At 46.7% G+C, this 19,818-nt stretch overlaps 1 protein-coding gene across 3 annotated transcripts in view; it reads right to left on the bottom strand.

Moving 5' to 3' along the window:
- Positions 1 to 8,607: 8,607 nt before the first annotated feature.
- Positions 8,608 to 19,818, bottom strand: part of efcab2 (EF-hand calcium binding domain 2) — a 74,233-nt gene continuing 63,022 nt past the window's right edge. The window contains exons 7-9 of one of the 3 annotated variants that reach the window (XR_011594986.1): positions 16,144 to 16,305; positions 15,087 to 15,223; positions 8,763 to 8,842 (exon numbers count right to left, since the gene is read on the bottom strand). Coding sequence is in view for 1 of the 3 variants with exons in the window: in XM_070889199.1 (XP_070745300.1) it covers positions 8,727 to 8,842 (116 nt within the window). In the remaining 2 variants the exon portion in view is untranslated. Of the gene's footprint in view, positions 8,843 to 15,086; positions 16,306 to 19,818 lie in introns of all 3 variants that reach the window. The other 2 variants (XR_011594985.1, XM_070889199.1) reach the window with 2 other exon arrangements.

Here is a 19,818-nt window from a genome sequence, read left to right as displayed (position 1 = left end):
AAGTCCCACTCCAGAGACTTGAGCACAAAAATCTAGGCCGGCACTCCAGTGCAGTACCGAGGGAATGTCGGAGTTGCCGTCTTTCAGATGAGACATTAAAACAAGGCCCCTCTGTTCTCTCAGGTGGACGCAAAAGATCCCATGGCAGTATTTTGAAGAAGAGCCGGTGAGTTATCCCCGGTGTCCTGGCCAACATTTATCTCTCAACCAACATCACTAAAACAGATTATCTGCTCATTATCACACTGCTGTGTGTGGGAGCTTGCTGTGTGTAAATTGCCTGCCGCGTCTCCTATAATACAACAGTGATTACACTTCAAAAAGTACATCATTGGCTATAAAGTGCTTTGGGACGTCCGGTGGTCATGAAAGGCGCTAAATAAATGCAAGTCTTTCTTTACAATGAAATGAATGGGTGAAATTAGGAATTAGGAACTTTGTGCTCAATAAGGATGAACATCCTTACCTCATCCATGTTTGCATGCCATAGTTCCAGAATCTTGCTGAATGAACTTTAAACTCTTTGTGGAAGGAGACCACAAATTCACCAAAACAGCTGTTGACAGCCTTGGTTCAGCGGTAGCATGAGTTAGGCTATGGGTTCAAGCCTTACACCAGATATTTAAGCACATAATAAAGGCCGATATTTCAGTACAGTACTGAGGGAATGCGGCACTGTTGGAGGCTCCAATTTTCAGGTAAGGACATTAAAGGGAAGCCCTGATTGTCTGCTCAAGATGAATGTAAAAGGTTACATCACACTATTCAAAGGAGAGCTGGGCAGATCGCCTGGTGTTCTGGCCAACATTTATCCATCAACATCAGTAAATCAGATTATGTAGTCATCGCTTTGCTGTTTGCGGGAATCTTGCTGTGTGCAAATTGGTCGCCACGTTTGCCTACAACCCAGCTGTGCCTATCCTTCTATAGTTGGGAAGCACTTTGTTATCTGGTGGAAATGAAAGGCCTTACATAAATGCGAATAGTTACTTTTCTTCTTCGTAATTTCCCCAAAGAGACAAATATTAGATAGTATTACTCTGCAGTGCAATCAATATGAACCCAGCATAAAATCTATTGCTAATAAAATATTTTTCTTGATATATATTAATGACTTAGCTTTGGGTGTAAAGGACACAATTTCAAACTTTGTAGATGACACAAAACTTGGAAGTATAGTGAACAGTGAGGAGGATAGTGATAAGACTTCAAGAAGACATAGACAGGCTGGTGATATAATGTAGAAAAGTGCAAAGTGATACATTTCGGTTGGAAGAACAGGGAGAGGCAATATAAACTACAATCCTAAAGGGGATGCATGAACAGAGAGACCTGGGAATATTTGTGCACAAATCATTGAAGGTGGCAGGGCAGTTGAGAAAACGATTAAAAAAGCGTACAGGATCCTGGGCTTCATAAACAGAGCATCGAGTGCAAAAGCAAGGAAGTTATGATGAACCTTTACAAAACACTGGTTCGGCCTTAACTAGAATATTTTAAAAAATTTGTCCGGGATGTGGACATCGCTGCCAAGGCTGGCATTTATTGCCCATTGCTAATTTCCCTTGAGAAGGTGGTGTGTGCCGCCGCCTTGAACTGCTGCAGTCCTTGTGGTGAAGAAACTCCCACAGTGCTGTTAGGAAGGTAGTTCCAGGATTTTGACCCAGCGACGATGAAGGAACGGTAATATATTTCCAAATCAGGATGGTGTGTAACTTGGAGGGAAACTTGCAGGTTATGGTGCCTCCATGCACTTGCTGCCCTTGTCCTTCTAGGTGATAGAGGTCACAGGTTTGGGAGGTGATGCTGAAAAAGCCATGGTGAGTTGCTGCAGTGCATCTTGTAGATGGTACACACTGTAGCCACGGTGCGTCTTGTGGTGGAGGGAGTGAATGTTTAAGGTGGTGGATGGGGTGCCAATGAAGTGACTGGATGGCGTTGAGCTTCTTGAGTGTTGTTGGAGCTGCACTCATCCAGGCAAGTGGAGAGTAATCCATCACACTCCTGACTTGTGCCTTGTAGATACTCGAAAGGCTTTGGGGACTCAGGAGGTGAGACACTCACCACAGAATACCAGGCCTCTGACCTGCTCTTGTTATCACAGTATTTATGTGGCTGATCCAGTTAAGTTTCTGGTCAATGGTGACCCGCAGGATGTTGACGGTGGGGGATTCGGTGATGGTAATGCCATTGAATAGCAAGGGGAGTTGGTTGGAGATGGTCATTGCCTGGCACTTGTGTGGCGCGAATGTTACTTACCACTTATCAGCCCAAGCCTGAATGTCATCCATGTGGGCATGGACTGTTTCATTATCTGAGGAGTTGCGAATGGAACTGAACATTGTGCAATCATCAGCGAACATCCCCACTTCTGACCTTATGATGGAGGAAAGGTCATTGACGAAGCAGCTGAAGATGGTTGGGTCTAGGACACTGCCCTGAGGAACTCCTGCAGCGATGTCCTGGGGCTGGGATGGTTGATTTCCAACAACTACAACCATCTTCCTTTGTGCTGGGTATGACTGTAGCCAGTGGAGACTTTTCCCCCTGATTGCCATTGAATTCAATTTTACTAGGGCTCCTTGATGCCACACTTGATCAAATGCTGCCTTGAAGGTCAGCTCTTTTGTCCATGTTTGGACCAAGGCTGTAATGAGGTCAGATGCCAACTGGTTCTGGTGGAAGCCAAACCGAGCATCGGCGAACAGCTTATTGGTGAGTAACATAGAAACAAGAAAATAGGTGCAGGAGTAGGTCATTCGGCCCTTCGAGCCTGCACCGCTATTCAATAAGATCATGGCTGATCATTCCTTCAGTACCCCTTTCCTGCTTTCTCTCCATACCCATTGATCCCCTTAACCGTAAGGGCCATATCTAACTTACTCTTGAATATATCCAATGAACTGGCATCAACAACTCTCTGCGGCAGGGAATTCCACAGGTTAACAAGTTTCTCCTCATCTCAGTCCCAAACGGCCTGCCCCTTATCCTAAGACTGTGTCCCCTGGTTCTGGACTTCCCCAACATCGGGAACATTCTTCCCGCATCTAGCCTGTCTAGTCCAGTCAGAATCTTATATGTTTCTATGAAATCCCCTCTCATCCTTCTAAACTCCAGTGAATAAAGGCCCAGTTGATCCAGTCTCTTCTCATATGTCATTCCAGCCATCCCTGGAATCAGTCTGGTGAACCTTCGCTGCACTACCCTAATAGCCAGAACGTCCTTCCTCAGATTAGGAGACCAAAACTGAACACAATATTCCAGGTGGGACCTCACCAAGGCCCTGTATAACTGCAGCACGACTTCCCTGCTCCTATACTCAAATCCCCTTGCTATGAAGGCCAACATACCATTTGCCTTCTTCACCACCTGCTGTACCTGCATGCCAACTTTCAATGACTGATGAACTATGACACTCAGGTCTCGCTGCACCTCCCCTTTTTCTAATCTTCCGCCATTCAGATAATATTCTGCCTTCGTGTTTTTGCCCCCAAAGTGGATTTATCTACATTATACTGCACCTGCCATGATTTGCCCACTCGCCTAACTTGTCCAAGTCACCCTGCAGCCTCTTAGTGTCCTCCTCACAGATCACACCGCCACCAAGCTTAGTGTCATCTGCAAACTTGGAGATATTACACTCAATTTCATCATCTAAATCATTTATATACATTGTAAAGAGCTGGGGTCCCAGCACTGAGCTCTGCAGCTCTCCACTAGTCACTGGCTGCCATTCTGAAAAGGACTCGTTAATCCCGACTCTCTGCTTCCTGTCTGCCAACCAGTTCTCTATCCACGTCAGTACATTACCCCCAATACCATGTGCTTTGATTTTGCACACCAATCTCTTGTGTGGGACCTTGTCAAAAGCCTTTTGAAAGTCCAAATACACCACATCCACTGGTTCTCCCTTGTCCACCCTACTAGTTACATTCTCAAAAAATTCCAGAAGATTTGTCAAGCATGATTTCCCTTTCATAAATCCATGCTGACTTGGACCAATCCTATCACTGCTCTCCAAATGAGCTGCTATTTCATCCTTAATGATCGATTCCAACATTTTGCCCACCACCGATGTCAGGCTAACTGGTCTATAATTACCCGTTTTCTCTCTCCCTCCTTTTTTAAAAAGTGGTGTTACATTAGCAACCCTCCAGTCCATAGGAACTGATCCAGAGTTGATAGACTGTTGGAAAATTATCACCAATGCATCCACTATTTCTAGGGCCACTTCCTTAAGTACTCTGGGATGTAGACTATCAGGCCCTGGGGATTTATCGGCCTTCAACCCCATCAATTTCCCAAACACAATTTCCTGCCTAATAAGGATATCCTTCAGTTCCTCCTTCTCACTAGTCCTTCGGACCCCTAGTACATCGGGAAGGTTATTTGTGTCTTCCTTTGTGAAGACAGAACCAAAGTACTTGGATCAATTGGCCTGCCATTTCTTTGTTCCCCATTATAAATTCACCCGAATCCGACTGCAAGGGACCAACGCTTGTCTTCACTAATCTTTTTCTCTTCACATACCTATAGAAGCTTTTGCAGTCATTTTTTATGTTTCCGACAAGCTTCCCCGCGTACTCTATTTTCCCCCTCTTAATTAAACCCTTTGTCCTCCTCTGCTGTCTTCTAAATTTCTCCCAGTCCTCCGGTTTGCTACTTTTTCTGGCAAATTTGGATGCCTCTTCCTTGGATTTAACACTCTCCTTAATTTCCCTTGTTAGCTACGGTTGAGCCACCTTCCCTGTTTTATTTTTACTTCAGACAGGGATGTACAATTGTTGAAGTTCGTCCATATGATCTTTAAAGGTTTGCCATTGCCTATCCACCATCAACCCTTTAAGTATTATTTGCCAATCTAATCTAGCCAATTCGCACCTCATACCATCAAAGTTACCTTTCCTTAAGTTCAGGACCCTAGTTTCTGAATTAACTTTGTCACTCTCCATCTTAATAAAGAATTCGACCATATTATGGTCACTCTTCCCCAAGGGGCCTCGCACAACAAGATTGCTAATTAGTCCCTTCTCATTACACATCACCCAGTCGAGAATGGCCAGCTCTTTGGTTGGTTCCTCGACATATTGGTCTAGAAATCCATCCCTAATACACTCCAGGAAATCCTCCTCCACCGCATTGCTACCAGTTAGGTTAGCCCAATCAATATGTAGATTAAAGTCACCCATGATTACTGCTGTACCTTTATTGCACACACCCCTTATTTGTTGTTTGATGCTGTCCCCAACCTTACTATTACTATGTGGTGGCCTGTACACAACTCCCACTAGTGTTTTCTGCCCTTTGGTATTCCGTAGTTCCACCCATACCGATTCCACATCATCCAAGCTAATGTCCTTCCTTACAATTGCATTAATTTCCTCTTTAACCAGCAACGCTTGATGGCACTGTCGATGACACCTTCCATTTCTTTGCTGATGATTGAGAATAGACTGATGGGGTGGTAATTGGCTGAATTAGATTTGTTCTGCTTTTTGTGGACAGGATATACCTGGGCAGTTTTACACATTGAGGGGTAGAAGCCAGTGTTGTTGCTGTATTGGAACAGCTTGGCTAGATGCACGACTAGTTCTGGAGCACAATTCTTCAGCACGACAGCTGGAATGTTGTCAGGGCACATAGCCTTTGCTATGTCCAGTGCGCTCAGCTGCTTCTTAATATCACGTGGAGTGAATCGAATTGGCTGAAGACTGGATTCTGTGATGATGAGGATCTCAGGAGGTGGCCGATATACACTCGGCACTACTGCCTGAAGATGTTTGCAAATGCTTCAGCCTTGTCTTTTGCCTTGTCTTGTGTGTTGGGCTCTGCCATCATTGAGAATGGGGATATTCATGGATGTGGCAGGACTGCAGAGCTTTGATCTGATCTGTTGATTGTGGGATCGTTTAGCTGCTTCTTCTGCTTAACATGCACGTAGTCTTTTGTTGCATCTTCCCCAGGTTGGTACTTCATTTTGAGGTACGCTTGGTGCTGCTCCTGGCATGCTCTTCTGCACCCCTCATTGAACCAGGGTTGCTCCCCTAGCTTGATGGTAGTATTGTGTCCAATTCTGGGTACTGTACTTTAGGAAGAATGTGAAGGCCTTAGAGACGGTACAGAAAAGATTTATGAGAATGATTCCACGGATGAGGGACTTCAGTTACGTGGATAGACTGGAGAAGCCAGGGTTGCTCTCCTTAGAGCGGAGAAGGTTGAGAGATTTGATAGAGATATTCAAAATTATGAGGGATCTAGACAAAGTAGATAGAGAGAAACTGCTCCCATTGGCAGATGGGTCAAGAACCAGAGAACACAGATTTAAGGTGATTAGCAAAAGAACCAAAGGCGATGTAAGAAAACACTTTTTTACGCAGCAAATGGTTAGCATCTGGAATGCACTGCTTGAAAGGGTGGTGGAGGCAGACTCAATCATGGCTTCAAAATGGAATTGGATAAGTACCTGAAGGAAAAAAATTGCAGAGCTACGGGGAAAGGGCAGGTGAATGGGACTAACTGAAATGCTGTTGCAGAGAGCCGGCACAGGCTCGAGGGACCGAATGGCCTCCTTCTGTGCTGTAACCATTCTATGATTGTATGAAACCAGGAAATCCCAGATTTTATTTACATTCACAGTCTTTCATTTTTTAGGAGCCAATTTGATAAGTCTGCTACTCTAGTTAATTGGCCATTGTGAGTTAAACCACTTCTCTCATTTCCATCACCATCACCATCAGAAAAGAGAGGCTTTACAGGTACTTCAAACTCAATGTAATTAGGTAACAGCCCAATGGACGAGAAAGTAGAAAATGTGACCACCATCTTTAAAAGAAAAAGGGGGGCAAGGAATGAAGTTTCAAACTACAGACCTTTGAACTTTACTACCATTGTGGGGGAAATGTTCAAGACTTTGATAAGGGTAAACAGTAGGGATCATCACTTATCTGTTTGTTTGACTCTAGTAGATGGCAGAAATTGTCACAGACTCCCTGGTGAAACAAAGATTGTGAATGCAGTGCCTGGGTCAGAGAATGCAGTTTCTGGACTGATTGTGGATGGGAATCAGGTCGATGAAGTACAAGTGTACCTTTGTGTGCTCTGTCTGAACGCCTCTTCCCATTCCAAATCCGAGACAGGCACCAGCAGGCCAATGGATGCCCATGCTGAGCTGTGTGATCGGAGCTGAGGTGGGCAGCAGGAATGTAATGGCTGCAGGTCAATGCAAAATGAGCTTTGCACTGCAAAAAATCAGTAGCAAATTGCTGGGGGAGGGGTGGCAGAAACTATTGTGTAGCTAATAATGCAGAAACAACAATATGGCATGTCAAAAAAAAAGCAGCAGAAAGCAAGCTCCTAAAATACTGGTCAGACCCAGCTTGAAGAATAGATGTTCTGCAGGGAAAAGGATGGCAGCCACCGAGCACCCAATCGATAGAGACGAATAGTGGACCAGTGAGGAAACACAGAGGAATTTGTGATGGGTCCTATTAATACGTATTTAAATACATTTTCGGGGCTATAATGAAACCAGGTGCCTGGTCTCAATAAATCTTTAAAAGTCTTCTTTTGTCAAATCACTGTGTTCAGACCTAGCTGCCTGATTCTGTGCTGGACATGTGCTGGGTGCAAGGGGCTGCTCCCCAAGTGCAGCATCAGGGTGGAAATACTGAGATGTAAAGTTCCAACCTGAAGGTTGTGGCCCACAACTTTATCCAAACACCATGAAAAACAAATATATGCATGCACCAATGAAATGTAATAATTCTGATATAATAAATGTGGAGAACAAATTTCACCAATGAAACACCTATTTCAAATATTTCAGATATATTGGGGCCGAAATTGCCCTCCACTCGAAACGGGGCACACCTACCGATTTTTAATAATCCGGAGAAATTCAGCTCTTTGAATTTTTTTTTTGCTTTGGAGCAGACGTGGTGTCATCAGCGGGTCATTGTGCTGAACGAGTCACAACGTCCTTCCCCTTCAGTTAAAGGGGAGGGCCGCTGTGAACTCTGCAGCCACTTTAGTGGCAAACTCTGGGCCACCAGGGAGGATTTCGGCCAGGCCAGCGGCCTGGCACCCAAAATGGGGTGCCGGGCTGCCTGTTGGCGGCCCGGTTGAACCTGTGGCCACCATTGTCGGGTTGAGCTGGCAGTCGGCAGACAATTAAAATAAAATGGTGGCCGCGGCAGTGTGCCCTCCCCTTTAAGGGCAGCCCGCCCCGCCCAGCCAGAAGAAGGTTCCCACCGGGAAAAGCTGTCGGTGATACCTTTCCGATGGCGATGGCGATGCTTCCGCGGGGCAATTCCCTGCGGGGCAATCCCCGAAAGGGGGTTGCCGCATGTCGGCAAAGGGTCGGCGCGTGCATGACGCAGCGGGAAAACGGGCGGAGTGGTCGGTCCCGCACACCACTCCAAAAATAAAGGAGGGCAATTTACAAAATGACGGCCTCTCCATGCCGACCGAACGGTGATTCCTTTCCGACCCGTGGCCGTCTCTTTGAGGCAGTCACGGCTCTTTTGGAAAGGGGCAATTTCGATCCCATTATGTGCTAGGTTTTGCACCAGGGTTTCTTTTCATAAAAGTACAATTGCAATGTAAAAATAAATCGAGCGTATACATTTATTTGAAATCTTTGCCAATTATGAGTAGGTTCGCCATTTGCATTGTTCCGAAGAATTTTTCCATGCAAGATTGACAGTTCTTGAAAAATGCTAAAATGTTCAGTTTTCTTCCACAGTCATCATTGCTGCAAAATCTTTATACAGGATAATATTTTTATCTGGATCCACAGCAGCCGACAACATTTCTTCCATCTCCTCTTGTGTAAATGGCTCCCCTTTGGGATGAAAGAATAACACAATCACTTCTCATTCTCCTCAAGAAACAGAATTGAAAAAAAAATTACAACATTCATGGGAATGGCCTACACAAGCCAATTTAAATTCTCAATGTGAAGCTTGAAGAAGCAACTTCACGGCCATCATCAGTACAAAATATAAAAGCACGCTGGCAGCTGTGCATTGTATCCTAGAGCAGAAATATAAAAACACCCACTCCAAATTGTGGAACCAAACATGAAGTGGGAAAGAAGGCCGAGTCCGAATACAGACAAACCTTACTGCAACACCATTATTACAAACCTCTCACAATAACAAATATTTATGCCTGTTTTGACTGAAGTTGTACTGAAGCTGTGACATGTGCCCCCTGATAGGAACTGCTGTGACAGTCTCTTACTCTTTGTAATAAACACGCCTGTATGTAATGAAAGCAGATATTAATATTTTAGGCTTTTTGCAAACGTTACCACAAACTCTTTAATAATAAAGGGACCAAACACAAATAAAATCCAATTTGCACAGGTACTAAAGCATTTTTAAGGAACAGATATACTGATGAATCTTTACTGCACTGACGAAAAATAGCCTGCATTTACGTGAATTCTCAGGTTATCACACAATATTTCACAGCTAACTAATTACTTTTGAATTGTAGTCATGGTTATTGTGTAGGCAAACAATTTGCTCACAGCAAGGTTCCACAAACAGTGTTGTAAGTGATCATTTAATCTGTTGTTGGTGGTGTTGGTGGAGGGATATATGTCGACCAGGACACCAAGAGAACAACCTTGGGGCTAGAACCTCCACAATTTTCTTGCATGCTTAACGCCCACTTTACACTGAAATGACGTATAACGCCCATATATCACCCATTTTGGCACAAAATGGAAACTGACGGGCATTTTTAGGAAACTTATCGGCGAGCGTTACTTTCCCCATGTGCTTAACGCCGAGGTTCAATACTAACGCACGCCCGCTGTTTTTTGTCGTAAAGAGCATATTTACCCAAACCACCAGCCATGGAAATCGGCCATCGTCAATTTCACCACCTCGCACACATATTGCTCACAATATCGCTCGCTCAAAAAACCGCCCATAAAAAGTGGAACTAACTGGAACAAACGTCAGCGGTGTGGCTGGCATTTGTTAAATCCCACTCTTACGTGAGGAGCTGATACCTGAAAGATTTGCCTGAAAGAGCACTGATGTGAGTGACAACGTTGACACACTGCTGTATGTGTGCAGCTCAGACATCAATGGTGCCCATCAGCTTGGTGCAAGTTAAAGTTTACATTGATTGATGTTAAGTTGTATTTAACCCTTTCATGGTAAAGAATCACCAGTGTGTAACAGTCCAGCTATCTGAGACAATGCGCAACAAGGTTATGTTCAATAACAAAAATTTAACACCAAACATTAGTTTGAAATCATAAGTCATCATCATCATCATCATCATCATCATCATCACAGGCAGTCCCTCGGAATAAAGGAAGACTTGCTTCCACTCCTGAAGTGAGTTCTTTGGTGGCTGCACAGTCCAATACGAGAGCCACACACTCTGTCACAGGTGGGTCAGATAGTCGTTGAGGGAAGGGATGGGTGGTACTGGTTTGTCGCACGCTCTTTCTGCTGCCTGCTCTTGATTTTTACATGATCTCGGCATTGAGACTCGAGGTGCTCAGCACCCTCCCGGATGCACTTCCTCTATTTAGGGTGGTCTTGAAACATGGACTCCCAGGTGTCAGTGGGGATGTTGCACTTTATCAGGGGGGCTTTGAGGGTGTCCTTGTATCGTTTCCACTGCCCACCTTTGGCTCATTTGCCATGAAGGAGCTCCGAGTAGAGCACTTGCTTTGGGAGTCTCGTGTCTGGCATGTGAACTATGTGGCTTGCCCAGCGGAGCTGATCGAGTGTGGTCAGTGCTTCAATGCTGGGGATGTTGGCCTGAATGAGGACGCTGATGTTGGTGCGCCCGTCCTCCCAGGACATTTGTAGGATCTTGTGGATACATCGTTGGTGATATTTCTCCAGCAATAGTGTCTACTGTACATGGTCCATGTCTCTGAGCCATACAGGAGGGCAGGTATTATTACAGCCCTGTAGACCATGAGCTCGGTGGCAGTTTTGAGGGCCCGGTCTTCAAACACTCTTTTCCTCAGGCGGCCAAAGGCTGCACTGGAGCACTAGAGGCGGTGTTGGATCTCGTCGTCAATGTCTGCTCTTGTTGATAGGAGGCTCCCGAGATATGGGAAGTGGTCCACGGTGTCCAGGGCCGCGCCGTGGATCTTGATGACTGGGGGGCAGTGCTGTGCGGTGAGGACAGGCTGGTGGAGGACCTTTGTCTTATGGATGTTTAGCGTAAGGCCCATGTTTTCATACGCCTCAGTAAATATGTCGACTATGTCCTGGAGTTCAGCCTCTGTATGTGCACAGACGCAGGCATCGTCGGCGTACTGTAGCACGATGACAGAGGTTGGGGTGGTCTTGGATCTGGCCTGGAGATGGCGAAGATTGAACAGGTTCCCACTGGTTCTGTAGTTTAGTTCCACTCCAGCGGGGAGCTTGTTGACTCATAAGTATAACAGCCAATAACACCCAACCCCCGCCCACACCCCATTTTTTCCACCATTGACATAAATCACATGTTCAATATGTTCAGCAACACAGAATACAAAGGCAAAGCAGGAGCGTGGTCCCCAGCCCCCACATATTGCAACAAATTGCATACACCCAGATGGAGATATAACACAGCCATCACCTGAGCACATGCACCTCACTTTCCTTCCCCCTTTCTCCTTCTCCCCACCTCTACCCCTTCCCCTCCTCGCTCCATTGCGCTTGGCCGAGGAGCTCCTCAGGCGGTGCCTCATTGGGGGGGGATGAAGGCAGATGCGGTCGCTGCACGGGTACGGGTGGAGTGTCGCGCTCGGGGACCACTGGGAGGCCTGTGGCAGCAGTGTTCCTGGCTATCGCATTCAGGGACTCTGCCATGGTGGATGTACTCGGTCATGGTGGCCAGCTGTCGGGATATGCCCCCCAATGCTTTGATGAGCTGGTCACCAATGTCTACAGTCCTCCTGGACAACTGTACCATCTCTCCGCTGTCATGTCGTGCTCGTGGAACAGACCTGCCACGTCCACGAGGCCTCCGCGGGGTCGGTGCCGTCCTGGGGACAAATGGGGTGCCCTGTGGAGAGGTGCTTGGGGCCGGTATCTCCAGAGTGGAGGCAGGAATGACCGGAGGACCACTAGATGACCTTGGGGTGGAATGGCTTCTGAAGCGTGGCGATGCAGGTTCTTCGAAGTCCGCGCTCTCATCCGTGGAAAACAGACCCAGCGGATTGACGGGAGAGAATCGGAGCTCCTCTGCACCAGATGTAGTAGGATCGTCCGCCGACTCCTGCCCCGCGCCCTCACCTTCTGGCCTCTGTGGTCTTGCCTGGGGCTGCGCTGCTGGCTGAGCTGCAAAACACAAATGAAGTTATTAGAGGAGAAGTGGGTGCTAGGGTGACAAGGTGAGTCTAGCGTTACACACAGTATATGCACGACAAAAGCACCACCACAATCAAAATCATCACAGACATCACATTTCATGACCATCAACACATTGTGCATTGCAATGATTTTCAGTCGGCCAACATTATTTCTATGACACGTTTAGAAATCATCTATCATATATGATTGTTCGGATATGAGCGGGTGTGGCATCTATAGACTTTACATGACGCAATGATGTAAGCTTTACTCACGTGGCATACTTCAGGGTCTGCAGATGCGTCTGTGGCTGTCCGGGTTTGCTTCCCCACGAGTGCGAGCACTCGCTCCTCCATCTCTGTGATGTCGCTGGGGACTGGTGTCTCCCACCCGTTCGCCTCTGCACGGACCTCGTCGATAGCTTCTTCTGTAAAAGGTGACAGGACGACATGGCATGAGATCATTGTGTGATATCATTGCTAGGTACTGTCACAGACACTGATACAACACATAACCGACAGATGTAATCATGATTATTATAATTATCATTCTTTACCTAAAGACGTACACTTGTGACCGCAGGCTTTGAGTAAAACATTCCTGGTAAATGTGCAAGACCTCACATCTACTGATAGTCACTCATGACTTAGAAATCAAATTATATAAATATATAAGTACATGTAAATCAATGTAATACTTACTCTTGCGGATCCCACAAGGTCATTCCATTGTTTGCAGCATTGGTTGTCCTCACGAACCTCGTTGGTCGCCGATAAGACCACCTCTGCTATCTCGGTCCATATCCTCTGGTAGGCCTTTGGGGTGGGTTTCCCACGCCCTCCCTGTGTCAAATCACCCCAGCGTAACTCGACCTCCTGCAGGAGGGAGGCATTTGCCTCGTCCGAGAACCTCCTGGCTCTTTTGCGGCCACCAATGTGCTTCTCTCCCACCTCACTGCTCTCTCCAGCATCAGTCTCCAGAGCGTGCTGTGATGCCTCTTCCTCTCTCCATTATCGGCCAAATTCGGTCAAATATGTGGCTGGTAACACCTACTTTTTGTTTGCCTACTTGCTGTGAAGCTCTAAAGTCTCCCTCCTTCCTCCCAAAGCAGCCACACCACATCCAGCCACGCCTTCAGTCCCTCTGAGCTCCCTCTCTCTCTGAGTCCTCTTCTGTGCATGTCATGGTGACCCTTGACCTCCAGAATCGCGGGAATCGAGCGTTGCCATACCGTTGCTAAGGACAGCGACACTTTACGGCAGAAGGTCAAAAAATTTTAACACTACCGCCCATTTTATAATGCCCATTTTCAAAAGTGACTAGGTGGTTTGAGAATGGGCAAGAAGCTGGTGATCTGAAAACCCTTTTTTACCGCCCACGCCAGAAATATCGCCCAAAACCACAAAAGTGGAGGTTCTAGCTCATGCTCTTTTTCAAATAGTCCCATGGGATCTTTTGTATCCACCTGAATAGGAAACGAGGTAGGTACATCACATCAAGTATTCCTGGTCATGATTTTGCTGCACCTAGTCTGCATGGAATAAAACTTACAGTGATATCAGTAACTTGTGTGAGCACTTTTATCTGCGACAGTCATAATATATTCAGCATATGCACATGTCCTTTCACTGCTCTGGATATTATCCTTCTGTCAGGCAATTTTAACATAAAGCAGGCTTTTGTAAGCAGTATTTGCTGCACTGTGGAGATCTGTCAACTTTCAAGTTAATGTATCCTACACATGTGAACAGTTACTGTCTCCTTGTATTTGCTTAAACAAATTAAAAGTCTCTCCGCCTGTTTGGATTCCTACTGATATGTTTGCTGATATTTCTGCTCAAATTGCTTTAGCAGTAAATTACATTTTAAAATTTAAATCTTAAATTGCATTAAAAGAAATGCGCAAGTAATTAATTCAGAGGCTCGGTTTTTAATTTGCTGCTCAATTGTGATTTATGCATATCACAACTTAACACATTAATGCACAAAGCTCCCCACTGCAAATAGGCAAAGTAATTGTGCGTCCAGAAAGCTTGCTTTTTTGAATATATTATTGAGGGATATGTGTGGACCTTTGCCCATGAGAAAGAGCTATTCCCACTCTGGGCGTACTCTGATACTCTGATGTAGCCCCAAAGCTGCGGCGGTAACAGAAACAATGCAGTCGGAAAATCAACGTTGGGGCACTCAAAAACCCTGCTAAGAAAGTGCTATTCAGCCAGTGCCTCACTACCAACCTGACAACTCTCAGTGATCCAGAGATGCAGAGTGTCCACAGTGCCTGGTCTGCCCTCAAGGCCCCCAAAATTGGCACCTTTGAAGAGACGCTCGGTCACTCGACCAGGAAACACCAGGACTGGCTCAACAAGAATGACCAGGAGATCCAGGAGCTAATAAGCCGCAGGCATTCTTGAAGGGGAAACGGCAAGACAACTCGAGAGCAAAAAAACAGCTCTACAGACGTCTGAAGGCTGAGGTCCAACAAAAAACTCGCAATGTAAAGAACAGATGGTGGGTGAGAAAGCGGAGGAAATCCAGCAACTAGCCGACAACCATGACGGGGGTGGATTCTTCAACGCAGTCAAGACTACCTTCAGCCCAAGCACCCAAGGTCCTACCCCACTGCAGGCCAAGAACGGAGAAGTACTCATCAAGGACAGAGAGGCAGTCAGTGCCCGCTGGAAGGAGCATTTCGAAGATCTCTTTAACCGAGATTCTGCCTTTGATGTGAGTATACTGGACTCCATCCCGTAGCATGTTACTCACCACCACAGACCCCGAGGGACTGCCGAAGAAGAAGAACTCCGATACCTCACTCAAATGGCCATTCTTCATACGTGAGCCTCGGCAGTAAAGGTTGGCAAGCTATTGCACTATAGGAGACTTCATAGTCAAATCTGATCCTGTTCCAAAGAGAATTACAAGAGGAATGCCCTAATATTAGCACTGTCAGAAACAACTTAAAGGGTATAGGGCTAGAAATTCTATCGCGTCCCGTTTGGGATGTTAACTTTTGAAGGATGCAAATTTATCACCAGGCGAAAACCATTTACTGCTCCCGGGAACTTCAGTTTTAGCACTCCGCTTCCCTTAGAGCGCGAAAGTGTGTGAGAGGGGCAGTGGTGCAGAGCGCTGAACAATGTTCAGTGCAATGCTGCTGTCTTTAGAGACTCCTTCACTCACTCAATGGGAAGGGCCAATGATGGGTTCAATCACTCTTCATGTTGGGTCACGTGACCTGCACTATGTGCATAAAAATAAATACTTGCATTTATATAGCACCTTTCATGACCACCGAACATCTCAAAGCGCTTTACAGCCAATGAAGTACTTTTGGAGTGTAGTCACTGTTGTAATGTGGGAAATGCATCAACTGATGCACAGCAAACTCCCACAAACAACAATGTGATAATGACCAGATAATCTGTTTTAGTGATGCTGACTGAGGGATATATATTGGCCAGGACACCGGGGATAACTCCCCTACTCTATGTCGAAATAGTGCAATGGGATCTTTTACATCAACCTGAGAGGGCAGATGGGTTCACAGTTTAACATCTCATCTGAAAGATGGCACCTCCGACAGTGCAGCATTCCCTCAGCACTGCACTGGAGTGTCAGCCTAGATTTATGTGCTCAAGTTCCTGGAGTGGGACTTGAACCCACAACCTTCTGACTCAGAGGCGAGTGTACTACCCATTGAGCCACAGCTGACACTGCATAACAGCCCCAAGCACTCCAAAAGAGTGCAGGGCTGAGGAATCGCAGGGTCACAAGAAATCAGGAGGCACCAGAATGGGGAGAGAAATAAATGTTGCCCTACCTGACCACCACTGCCTTTAAATATCACTCCCTAAGCGGCCAGCCGAAGTGACAACGCCTCCTATAACTGCCATTGTTGACACCCGACGATGCTGCAGGGGACGGGAGCGAATATCATTTCCGGGGTGCTAACTAGGCACTGCGCTCCGGATGACGTCACGATCTACAGGGCGCAAGAGAACGAAGCGGTAAGTGTTAGCGCCAGCGCAAAACCGCCAGGGAAGTTTGCGAGCGTCGGTGAATTTACCGCGCCCGGTCAGTAACTGCTTAGTGCCCCGTTACCGCCCACCCCCCCCCCCCCCGCAGGCGCTAACAAGGCGCAAACCAGGTGAATTTCTCCCCCATAGTTCTTACGATTCCCCCTGTTGGAGACAGTCTTTTTAAAATTGGGATGGGGGAGGCTTTTTTTGTGGTATTGGGGTGTGTGGGGGGGCATGTGAAAGAGAACATTGTGGATAGGGGAAAACAAACAAACAATACTACAAAACACGAGCAGAATTACCATTAAATTGGCTGAATTTGCTCCATTCACCCCATTATGCAGTAGTGAATTTGTATAAACAAAAGGTATACATCTGAAGGCTGATGTACAAGTGACAGTGATAAAAATTAATGGCTGCACAACTACTGAATCCCTACAAGGGAAAGCAACTCTTAAATACAGATTGTGTGACAAGCATCAGTCAAAATAAGACCAGAAGAAGCTGCTGCTGTGTTTGAAATTTTGAAGTCTGAATTGCTTGTCCTAATTCCAAAAAAATAAAAATGCTATCCACCAAACAACTTCAAGTAATTACGCTCTATAAAATAAATATTCTTGTAACAGGGAAGTCGAGAAGAATGCAAGCCACAATCTAATCAGATCTCATTCAGTTTCAATTGAACATGTCAATTCAGGATCGTCAAGCGCTGATTAGAATCTGGGTACTGAACCAAGATGCAGATCATTTCTCCGATAATTGGTGGAATAGCATGAACGTACTTGATAAATTAGCTTTGCTGTATTTCTAAATGACAAGTGCCAGAATTAATGAAGGAAGGGAGAAGAGCGCTCTTTATAAAAACAAGAGATGCAATTATGAATGTCTAATTGTTTAATTGTAAAGAGGATTGTATAATTTACTTAGTACAGTATTTAAAACAGAATAGAAGGAATCTACACATCGTAAGTGCACCGATTTGTATATTAACCTAAGATATGCCACTGCAGTGTAATTGTTTTAATCCTAATAGTCAGACAGTCAAGTGCTATTCACAGTAATACCAACCCACCATATCATAAATCAAGAGACAGGAGGAGAAATTCCCCAGCGCCCCATTTGGGGGCGGCAACCCAGTCGGGGAGGGACTTCCTGTGCCCGGTGTACCTAAAAAAGAGGTGCCAACCAGGGAAGCTGCAACACAGAACTACATATATGCTAAGTAGCGGAAGCAGCATGCTATAGACAGAGCTAAGTGATCCCACAATCAACGGATCAGATCAAAGCTCTGCAGTCCCGCCACATCCAGTCGTGAATGGTGGTGGGCAATTAAACAACTAACGGGAGGAGGCTCCATGAATATCCCCATCCTCATTGAAGGTGGAGTCCAGCACACAAGTGTAAAGGACAAGGCTGAAGCGTTTGCAACCACCTTCAGCCAGAAGTGCCACGTGGTTGATCCATATTGGCCTCCTCCTGAGGTCTCCACCATCACAGAAGCCAGTCTTCAGCCAATTTGATTCACTCCATGTGATATCAAGAAATGACTGAGCGCAATGGATACAGCTAAGGCTATCTCCCTGAAAAAATCCTGGCTACCATGCTGAAGACTTGCCATCCCTCCAGCCAAGCTGTTCCAGTACAGCAACAACACTGGCAATTACCCAACAATGTGGAAAACAGCCCAGGTATATCCTGTCCACAAAAAGCAGGACAAAACCAATCCAGTCAATTACCGCCCCATCAGTCTACTCTCAATCATCAGCAAAATAATGGAAGGTGTTGTCGACGGTGCTATCAAGCGACACTTACTCACTAATAACCTGCTCACCGATGCTCAGTTTGGGTTCCACCAGGACCACTCAGCTCCAAACCTCATTGTAGCATTGGTTCAAACATGGACAAAAGGGCTGGGGGCCAAAATTTCCCACGGCTGGAAACGGGTGCCCCTACCCTGTTTCTGTTGATTTTACCGGCGCGGTGGATGCGGTGGCCTCTTGAGCAAAATTCCGTTTTTTGGCATTTTTTTTCTGCGAACCAGCAATCAGTCATAATAGGTGTGGATACGCGGTGGTGAGCGGAAGTTCATACTTTATATGGGCGGGAGGAGTGACCGTCGCTGTCAGTCATCAGCGTAGCGCTGGTGAGGTCACCACAGTGCAGCATCACCACGGCTCTCCCCTTCACTTAAAGGGGAGAGCCCACGCGATTGTTTAAGTTCGGTTCACTGGGCCACCAGGGAGGGTTAGACTGGGCCAGCGGCCTGGCATCCTGTTGGCGGCCCAGCCGAACCAGAGGGCAGAATTGTTGGCCTGACATGGCAGTCAGCTGACAAAGAAAAACATGGCCGTAGCGACCACCCCTTTAATGAGAGCCGCATCGCCATTTTAGAGGACTAGAACCTCACTGCGCCGACAGAAGCAGCTTTTGGCACTGCGCTGCGGGAGCAAGATTTCTTCGGCGGAATTTCGCCATGGCGGGGGGGGGGGGGAACATCGGAGGTACACGCTCTTATGACGCACTAAGGATGCATTGGCAGCAGTGGAGGGTGGCGGGGGGGAGTGGGTTACCGTCAGGTGTCCCTGACGACTACGTGTGCGGGAAGTGTGTCTACCTCCAGCTCCTGACGGTCCGCGTTGCGGAATTGGAGCTGAGGATGGATTCACTCTGGAGCATCCATGATGCTGAGAATGACGTGAGTAGCACATGTAGCGAGCTGGTCTTACCACAGGTGAAGGGTCCACAGCCAGCTAGGGAATGGAAGACCAGCAGGAAGAGCAGTGAAGGAAGGTAGTGCAGGGGTCCCCTGCGGTCATCCCCCTGCAAAACAGATACACCGTTTTGAGTGCTGTTGAGGGGGATGACTCATCAGGGGAGGGCAGCAGCAGCCACGTTCATGGCACCGTGGCTGGCTCTGCTGCACAGGAGGGCAGGAAAAAGATTGGGAGAGCGATAGTGATAGGGGATTCGATTGTAAGGGGAATAGATAGGCGTTTCTGCGGCCGCAACCGAGACTCCAGGATGGTATGTTGCCTCCCTGGTGCAAGGGTCAAGGATGTCTCGAAGCGGGTGCAGGACATTCTGAAAAGGGAGGGTGAACAGCCAGTTGTCGTGGTGCACATTGGTACCAACGATATAGGGATGAGGTCCTACAAGACGAATTTAAGGAGCTAGGAGCTAAATTAAAAAGTAGGACCTCAAAAGTAGTAATCTCAGGATTGCTACCAGTGCCACGTGCTAGTCACAGTAGGAATCGCAGGATAGCGCAGATGAATACGTGGCTTGAGCAGTGGTGCAGCAGGGAGGGATTCAAATTCCTGGGGCATTGGAACCGGTTCTGGGGGAGGTGGGACCAGTACAAATCGGACGGTCTGCACCTGGGCAGGACAGGAACCAATGTCCTAGGGGGAGTGTTTGCTAGTGCTGTTGGGGAGGAGTTAAACTAATATGGCAGGGGGATGGGAACCAATGCAGGG

Source organism: Pristiophorus japonicus, chromosome 9 (assembly GCF_044704955.1).
Source record: "Pristiophorus japonicus isolate sPriJap1 chromosome 9, sPriJap1.hap1, whole genome shotgun sequence".
NCBI lineage: Eukaryota > Metazoa > Chordata > Chondrichthyes > Pristiophoridae > Pristiophorus > Pristiophorus japonicus.
The sequence above is the reverse complement of the archived record's forward strand: the minus strand, read 5'-3'. Positions and strand labels throughout refer to the sequence as shown.